The 9,415-nt window shown below is 42.6% G+C and overlaps 1 protein-coding gene across 1 annotated transcript; it reads right to left on the bottom strand.

Annotated features, from left to right (window-relative positions):
• Window positions 1–748: 748 nt before the first annotated feature.
• tbx18 (T-box transcription factor 18) lies at window positions 749–8,981 on the bottom strand. Its single transcript, XM_044048900.1, has 8 exons — window positions 8,503–8,981; window positions 7,120–7,282; window positions 6,733–6,834; window positions 5,515–5,686; window positions 5,063–5,230; window positions 4,353–4,417; window positions 2,951–3,045; window positions 749–2,328 (listed from the first exon to the last, which is right to left on the bottom strand). Exons 1-8 carry the CDS (start codon window positions 8,732–8,734, stop codon window positions 1,787–1,789), a joined length of 1,539 nt encoding a protein of 512 aa, XP_043904835.1. The 5' UTR covers window positions 8,735–8,981; the 3' UTR covers window positions 749–1,786.
• Between the last annotated feature and the right edge of the window lie 434 nt (window positions 8,982–9,415).

The raw sequence follows: 9,415 nt of genomic DNA, 5'->3' as shown, positions 1-9,415 counted from the left end.
GGTCATATTGGGTATCTCTTTTAAATATATTGTACTACTGCTGTGTACCAACTGTCCTGTTGTTATTTTGACAAACATTTGTGTGCATGCGTGAAATGAGGATCCAGGTTCCTCATTTCAGTTGTCGTTTGTGATATTTGTTTCTTGTTTTTGTAGCTTTTATATTGTTACTACTGATAAAAACTACTTCATCTCTCATATATGTAATTATGCACTCATTATTGTGGGGACATGGCACAGAGGACAGCTGAGAGGTTTCTCTGGTTCTTTTGTCATGGTTTTATTTTGGAGACTTGCTGTTTCAGGCGTTAAAACGGGCTAAAATTACAAAGGTTGAGTGGCAGAGCTCGGAGAGAGCAGAAGTCTTGGCTTGTGCTCTCAGCAGAGTGGGATGACTTTGAAGTGAGGAGGGCGGGGGGGTCAATTCTCAGGCATCGACATGAACTTTGAGAGCGTGAGGTCACACACGCGCTGACAACTCAACCACCTGTCGCCACACACACGCACAAACACACACACACTCTGAGTGAGAGAGAGAGAGAGAAATACAGCTATTGTAGTTAGGACTCTGCATTGGCTAATGTTCATGTGGACAACCTAACAAAGCCCTGTCCTTAAGCTATATTTTTACTCTCTCACTCATACAATTTACGTGCATTTTCTTTTTATTCTTAAATTTGTAATTGTCTCAGAAAAGATGTTTGAAGAAAAATGACACACAGTCATAAATACATTACTACACACTCAGTTACACTGGGAAGAAATGAATAGATATATTTTATTTGGCTCAAACAGATCACAAAATAGATCACGTTATAGCGGAAAGCTTTTCAGTCAAGTTCAGGGCCGCCTGTCCGTGTACCTGACCCAGTCTAAAGAGCAGAAGCAGGTGCGTTAGGGTTTCTAAGTGCGAACACACGGCCACTTTTATATACATTATGTCTCCTCCCGCCCTCCCTTTATATACAGAGCCATCGTGTGCATTTATGTCTGCATCACACAAAGGGAAAACATCTCTGCCATCCAAGCAGGTTCACCATCTTCCAAAAAAATCAGACATAGAATATATAGATATGTCCTTCATCCATTATTCTCCTGCAGCTTTAACCTCCTCGGTCCATAAGTGTCACAGCAAACGTGTCCCTTTTTCTTCTTATGTCATCAAATGAATATGTGGTGTTGTGTGTTAAAGTCTTTTGTGTGTTTGTTTCAGTCCACGTGGTGAAGTGAGCCTGCCTGTAGTGCATATTATACTTAACTGCATGTTCTCTAATGCACAAACTTGAATGGTAACACCAACAGACCAAAGTTCAGTCAAGATGTAATTTAGTCAACGTGTCCCTTAAAATAAAGTTTAAAAGTAGTGTTCAGTAACTCCATTTCGTAGTAGGCGAGATCACAGAGGCCGTGCAGAATGCTGTGAGAGCATGATAGTCACTGCTTCAGGGCCTCCTGCCAGAGTTTGAAGTGCTTGCTCGGAGTGGCTGGGCCAGTCGCTCTGTGTCTGCCCAGTCCATATTCAGTTCCAGTTCAGTGTTGCTTGGACTCCTTAATGAAAGCTGCTGGACATGTGTTCCTTTAGCGACCAATGCAGCGAAAACAGAGTTAAGAAACGCTTCCTTGGAGCTTTTTAACGTGTGATCACAGAAGCAATGGCTCGATCTGTCACTCTTTGTCCACAGTTCAGCTAAAATGCCTGTTTAGCACATGTATGATTAAGCAACTTCCACCCATTCCAGGGTGCCGTTTTTGTTTTCCTGACAACCCTAGATGCCCGGGATCAAATTCAGCCCATGTGGGCAGTGACCTGTGAGGCCCCTCCTCCTGGTTGGGTACCTGCCAGTCCTAAAGTCCGAGAGTCAAACAAAAAGCCTTGCTGTCCTCCACTCAGCACACCCAGACTGTCCGTTAGAGTCCCGCTAGGAGACGAGCCAAGGAAGGGACTCTGATGATTGGCAGTGGCAGCGGCGGCCATTTTATCAGGGCTGGCTGCGAGGCGCGGTGACGGAGGGAATGTGTAACCATACAGGCTGTAGGGCGGCGTGTGGAGGCGAAGACCGGCGTAGCCCTGTGGAGTGGGGTTGGATAGATAGCCAAGTTGAGATGCAGGGAGGGGCAGGGAACAGAATCCTTCACTTTCGTATGCCGACGGGCCTCTGGGAGAGGGGAACGACTCTGGGGGGCTGCTGAAGCGATGGAGGGGGTGTGTGGGTCGACTGCAGGCGTAGTCGGGTGGGCTGAGAGGGCAGACCTGGAAAGGTGAGGAGCATGGCGATGTGGAGAGCAAGTGAGAGGACGCTCCGACCCCTCCATGAGCTCCTGCCATTCCTACAGACACAGAAACAACACAAGAGTTCTTCAAGAGCATGAAACAATATAGATGTAGATGCACTAAGATCCTTGAACCTCATTGGTGTTGGTTGTGAAGCTGCTGCTCTTTGTTAATCTTCATCACTGTGAGTTTGTCCTCGTAAACAAAGCACACTGACTGACTGTCATCAGGACGCCTGTTAGTCATGACATGTAATGAGCAATGTGTGTTACTTCCCTTGTTCCATCATTTCATTTCATTTTAGTGCAGAAGGAAATAACTCCATTCTTGTGAGACTGTGTTTTTTGTATTATATAAATATTTATATTTACCAGACATTGGTTTATTGTTGAGCAGTCTATCAGGAAAAGAAATAAATGAAGTATTACAAGAGACTTGGGTAGAACGTCTGAGGGTGGATATCTGAGCATGTGAAGATTGATTTTGACAAAGGAAACCACCCATTGCGTAACATTTCCTACCAACAGCCATCCATTTTTTGTAATAGGACGACAATGTTTCCTCAACCTTTACTGAATGATCTTTGTACCTAGACCTCAGACCTTGGTGGCAGATCAGAAAAGAGTAAGAAAAAGGTGGAACTGAATCCCATTTTCTCAATATTTGCTTGTACCTTACCTTGTTTGTGCATGCCGGGGATATCTTCAAACGTGAGTGTCCGTAGAGATGGACGCCAGAACGCGTACGACTCGACCAAAGCCTCCAGACCCATCCTGCGGAACACACGTTCATCAGCATTACACACAAATCATCACAAAATCATTCCTGCACATTCTGTAGCCGTCGATGCAGCTGCAGCTGCTTATTCCCAGCATGCCTTCCGCGTTGTACATTACGCCAAACACCTGGCGGCCATTTTAGTCGCCTATGGGGCCGTCTCAATCTCCATGGAGACGGCAGGTAACGAGGGGCATAAACGCCGCGTTGCGATTGGCTGCCAGCCGGGTGCTCTTAGGTAATTGCTTTCACACGGCTTTTATGGGCGAATCAGGACGAAGGCGCAGGAAGCCGCTGCAAGGATTTATGAGGTGGGACTCCCCCTCCTCTCCCCCAAAAAAAAAAAAAACCTGCATCTCTCCCTCCTCCTCTAGGTGGGGCACAAGGTTGCTGCAAGTGATCTGTTAGCCCTCGTTAGCGTGAGGATAAAAAGTCCTCCCTCCTGCAGGGTTGTAGCCACGGTGATAATTTAGACAAGCTGCCCGGAGCGACTCTGCGTGCACCGAAGCAGCCTATCAGAGCAGAAGTTTATTTAGCTAACTGCTTAACTCTTCCTGTAATATTTAAGGGGAAGTTTTGTCAGCCTTCCTGAGTTTCACTTTATAGGGTCAGCTGTCATGATCCCTGCGTTATCCAGTTTGCCATTCTCGAACTTACTAGCTCTGAAATGTTCTGTCTCGCACATTCCCTCTCTCCTCTCCTCTCTTTCCTCCCTCTCTCCCCCTCACCCGCCCCTCCTCTAATGATTTCTATGAGGCCTCAGGGGAGTGGCTGTTTGGACTGTTAGGGTTTTACTGCTGTGTTGTTTTAATGCCGTGTTTATATATGTTTAGAAAGTGTGTTTATACAGATTTTCTTCAGGACACTCTCGACTTTTATTATTTTGCTGTTGATGTTTATGTTACAAGGCTGGCTGGAATCTGACGCTCCATTTGCAGTTGAGGTTAGCCCCCCCCCAAGCATGTGCATGTAACTATGCAATTGTAGGGAATAATTTGGCTTTAAAGTTAGCACGTTTAAATGAAAATGCATCACCAATTAATATGATAAAACCATCATAATACGTGCCACATATGCACAGTTTTGCCAGTTCTCTTCTGCCATTTAGCAAAGAGTTAATGGGAGGCTGTTGCACATTTTCCTTTAGCAAAAAAAAAAAGGAAAGGAAAAAAAAAAAGTGCTTTGCTCCTCATTAAATGAGACTGAAATAGCCGTGACAAAAACCACAACCAAGGCAGAATATAATGCAGCCATGGGTCCCACATTACAGCTAATGCACGAGATAATGTGAAAATGAACTCACCGGTTTCTGCCAGAGTCTCGGAAGCCTTTGGCAAATGGGTTTCTGTCAATTTTCAGCCGTGTAATCTGAAAGGCAAAAAAAAGAAACTCTTAATTATATCCAAATATTTGAGTAGCAAGTTTACTTTATGACAATGGAGAAGGTAGTGATAGTAAGTAGAATGGAAAAGCTTTACAGGAATGCATTATTGAGCGTGTGAGTAGATGTCTGTGCTCAGGCTGTGGGTGGTGTTTAAGGCCTTGCTCTGTGACCCACATCCAAAAGGATTTTTATAGGCATTGCCACCATGTTCTGACTTCAGCCATCATACACTGTGGGTCATATAATCCCAGCTAACCTCTGCTTTAAAGAAATCCAAGAAAAAAAAAAAAAAAAAATAGCAATATGGCAATGTTCAAACAAATCTTTGTTAAAAAAAGGATTTGAATTAAAATCATAGAAAATATATTCAATAAGTCCAGAAGAGATGTTTAAACTTCCTCTGATAAAACTGCAGGACCTTGATCTCACTTTCTCTAACAACACACAGACATGCATTGAAGTATTTTGTTCTCTTATTTTATATAAAGCTACAAAAACAAATATGTATATATATATATATATATATATATATATATATATATATATATATATATATATATATATATACATATATATATATATATATATATATATATATATATCAGCAGTGGTGGAGTCTGTTGAGCTACCTGTTGATTCTGATATGCAGTGACAGTGGTGAACACCGTCTCAGGGAAGGCAAATGTGTGTGTGCCTTCTCCAGCGGGAATGGCTCTCACTGGAGATAACTCCTCTCCACACTCCTTACGGATCACGTGGACCCGGGGCTGGTACTTGTGCATGGAGTGCAAAATGATCTGAATGGGGAAGAAGAAAAAAAAAAAAGACTCTTTCAGTCTCTAATGACACTAACAACAGTTATCAAGAAGATCCACTTTTTTAAATAAAACATTGTTGTGTAATTGTTAAAACATTGCAGCAAATATGCAGATGCAGACTTCTATTGTCGTGTACACATTTTTGATAAGAAATGTTTTTACCATATCACACTTAATATGTATAATATACACACAAGTGTTATTGACATAAACATATAAAGATATACATCCAGTGAATAATTAATATATGTGAAGTAACTTACGTGTCCCTGGTCATCGAGCTCGTTGTTGGTCAGTTTAAGTTTGTCAAAGCTGATCACCTGACGCATCCACGTCTCCCCTGAGGCCGGGGAGTCCGGGTGGATGTACACTCTGGGCGGCACAGGAGAGTCTGCGTTCCCTGCTACCATCCACTTAGAGCTGTGGTACACGTACCTTCATGCATCAAACACACACAGGCTGGTATATGAGCACAATATCCCAAGTTTACAGATTTTATTAACACTTGTACTGTAAATGTATTACATCATTGTCATGTGCCAGGGTGAAATTGTGAAAATTCACAATATAGTACAGTTTTTCTGTGTTTTATTATGAAATTAATACAATTAATATTGTTAAAATCAAGTGTATATGCATTAATACTGATGCATGAATGTACTGCCAAATTACAGTAAATGGGAAACTGTCAAATTAAAGTAGTTAAATTAAAGTAAATAAAGTACAATAAAATGATATAGGACAAAATAAAATTCTGTACACTTATATATAGTGTTTATTTATGCAGAGTGATTTACTGTTAAAGTAATGTAACTAGCCAGTAATTTACTCTAATATACAGTCAATTATTTTTACAGCAGTCAATGGATTTAATTAACAATAACATTTTATTCTGCCAAAATATCAATCACATACACGTGAATACAGGTGATTTATTCTACATTAAAGGAACAGACAAACAAACAAAGAAATAATACTATGGAGTAGCCCTTTTTCACCCTTTCTTCATTTTATATTAGGATGTTAAACTACAAGGTGCTGTCAAGCGATTTATAGCCTAAACCTAATCTATCTAATTAGTTTGCTTGTGCCTTCTAACGACATTTGTCGGTTTGACTCTCTGTAGGGTGGAGATGTTTTATAAGCATCCAAAAGGCCCTTTTTTTCCAAAAGAGACGAGAAAACCACCGTGACAACAACACACACTGGTGCCAGGCGCCATTTGTGCAGAGAGAGAGAGAGGGAGGGAGAGAGAGAGCGAGAGCTGCGGGGTTTCACAGTTGAAAAAATGGGGGGTTGGTTGTGTGCAGGTTTGTCCTCGTGAGTCGAAATTAAGACGCTGATTAATGCAACATGTGTGTGATTTATATATCGGAAGCTTCCTTAATGTCAGATTTAAAAACCCCTAACATTGGTCACTGCGTTACGTCGTTGCTTGGACGCCATGCGTTTTACGCACGGAGTGTGTGTATAATTCTCACCTGTAGCGTTTGTTGTCCACGGGGATGATGTCCATGGCGATGTAATACTGCTGGTGTGGGTCCAAGCCCGTGATCTTCACACGCATCGCAGGGAACATCCGCCTGACAGGGAAAGCAAATAAATCATCTGCTCTGGAGGTTGTGGCATTTACAACACACAGTCCCGTCTGAGCCACCGCATAATAATAATCATAATATAATATTAATAATGTCTTATTTTCAATTTTTTATTTAAAATTTTAATTTACAGGTTACATTTTTAATTATACACCTTTAAAATTGCTTCTGTTTATTTAGCCAACAATATATATTTTATGTCTGAGAATTTACTATAATAAACTCTTGAATTTTTATATATTTTTTTTAATGTCAAGAGTTCTGTCTCACCGTCCAGCCTTGGTGATGATCATTTCCGTGCCAATCTCGTGGAACCGTTTCCACAGGTCTGACCCCTGCAGGTCTACGCGGGCCTCCTCTCCGGTGCCGGTGACCGGCGCCGTGCACAGAACAGCGGGCTGCGGGCTCTCCAGCAGCGCGTCCTCGCTCTCCGCTGCACCGGAAAGAGTCACATGACACTTTGTAATAACACAACTACTAATATTAATAATAATAACGCACAACGCATTTAAATGTGTCTTAGAAAAGACAAATATTGTATAGAACATTTTAAATGTATGATTCAAAAACCATGAAATATAAAACGTATTTATTGCAACAACACAACAGGCCTCTTTTCAGCAGCATGTGGAAATATAAGTAGTGCTGCTCTGCAGTGTGTATACTTTTATGTACTCCAGTCATTTAAAGCAGGTGAAGTGTTTTTTTAGATGTATAAATGTGTTCATGGTGAGTTCTGGTGCACTGAAAGCTCAGCATCTGTATGAAAATGAGAGTAATATATGTCTCTTTAAACCGAGCTACTCTACACTTATTAGTGAATGCACGACCTGAGTGAGAAATATAGCTACACCAGTGATTCCTTTCTTTCTTTCATTTTTCAATAACGACTTTCATAATAGAGTCCTTGAGTATAAACTTCAGTGTTTATGTGTCTCACTGTTGTTGTGCTGGGAATTTATGCACATTAGACATGGGCCTAACAAGCCAAACTCACACAAAGACAACTGCTCAGCCAAGGAGCTTTTTTTTTTTTTTCTTTTTTTTTTTAAATTACAGTGGATTTAAATCCTAATTTGTCACGGGCCAGTCGGTTTATGCTCTGACTGCAGACTTGTCAGCATCCGTGCCGTGGCCCTCTCTCTCCCTCTGCCTTTACGCGCTGCTAATTGGCGTGTTTATGATTGCAACACAACTCATAAAGCGGCTCACATTAGTCACACTCATATTTACAAGGCCAGGCCTGTGATATGATATCACATTCCCCCACGACTGCGTAACTCAGAACCCACAGAGTGGCATTGTTATTTTTACCTGAGCATCTACATATTTTTGTGTCTTTACTGAGGATTCTTGTGCAACAAGCAGAGGAGAAAGAACATGCAGTCCTGATACTAAAACTGTGCTGTGACCCATTATATGAAAGAATTATGAGCAGAGGACATGTCTGATGTTTGTTCTCATAAAATAATATGCAATAAAAGCCTGAGACTTCTGCATGAAACGTTAAATAATTTCCAATATTCTAGTACAAAATACAGCCATGATTTAACTTAAAATGTGGCAATGTAATTTGTTTTATAATAATATTAGCAACAATATTAATTATTATTATTTCTCTAAATGTTGTAGATGGCGATGTTGTTAACTTACGGGATCCGTCACTCGCACACTCAGCCTCGCTGCTCTGGTCTCGAGCCCGGTCCGCACGCGGCACCGGGCTCCCGGTCAGATCAGAGACGTCGGTTCCGTCCTCGTAGCCGGGACCCACAGCATCTTCTCCTCCGTCCGTCCTGCGTCTCTTCTCCGCACCGATCAGCGCCTCCACGGAGAACGCGTGAGCCTTGACACTGAGCGCGCACGGGGAGCGACGCTTCTCTGCCATTTCTCTCGCGTGTCTCGGGACAGGGGAGAGAAAGGCAGGAGGAGACGGCGTCACGAGCTTGCGGGGAGCGAACAAAAAAAAAGTTTCGTCTCGAAATATGTCAATCCGCGATGACAGCCTGGTGCCGTGGGTTGAGACGGGGCACTCCGTCCTCTGGCTGGACAGCAGAGTCAGTACAGGGAGCCGGGAGGAGATGTAGTGTCTCCGTTGTCTGTAAGAGCCGTGCGCACTTTTGGACACTGTCAACTACTCGGAGCTTAGAGGAGCGACCTGTCAATCACAGCGCAGAGCAGCCAATCACGAGTAGTCACAGCCTCCGGAACTTCCCCCTGGTCCCGCCTGCTGTGGGGCCCCACTCGTGCCACCTTATGTGGTAACAGAGGAGTTGGCTCATGAATCATGTCTCCAGGCTCAGGGACGCGCGGAGCATCTCTCGTCGTGGCATCGCGCGCATTTTCACGCAGCGGTCCCACATGCTTTAGTCTCCACTGATACTGCTCACATCCTGACCTACATGTTCATGTTTAAACCCAAATGTGTTCGTGCACGTGGTAATGTATGGCCAAAATAAATATGATGCCCTGTATGTTCACCGACCTAAATAGAAAGGAAAAAAAGAAAAAAATAATCCCACATATTTTACAAGATATAACAACATAAATTAGCCTGTTACCAGGGCGT

Source organism: Solea senegalensis, linkage group LG17 (genome assembly GCF_019176455.1).
Source record: "Solea senegalensis isolate Sse05_10M linkage group LG17, IFAPA_SoseM_1, whole genome shotgun sequence".
In the NCBI taxonomy this organism is placed as follows: Eukaryota; Metazoa; Chordata; class Actinopteri; order Pleuronectiformes; family Soleidae; genus Solea; species Solea senegalensis.
The sequence above is the reverse complement of the archived record's forward strand: the minus strand, read 5'-3'. Positions and strand labels throughout refer to the sequence as shown.

Bases quoted from the DNA above. Each gene is read 5' to 3' on its own strand.
- tbx18 (XM_044048900.1), bottom strand. From the start codon at position 8,734: ATGGCAGAGAAGCGTCGCTCCCCGTGCGCGCTCAGTGTCAAGGCTCAC. The intron at 6,835-7,119 runs GTGAGACAGAAC...TTTCCCTGTCAG, and splicing joins ATCATCACCAAGGCTGGACG to GCGGATGTTCCCTGCGATGC. The intron at 5,231-5,514 runs GTAAGTTACTTC...TTCCCCATTCAG, and splicing joins AGCTCGATGACCAGGGACAC to ATCATTTTGCACTCCATGCA.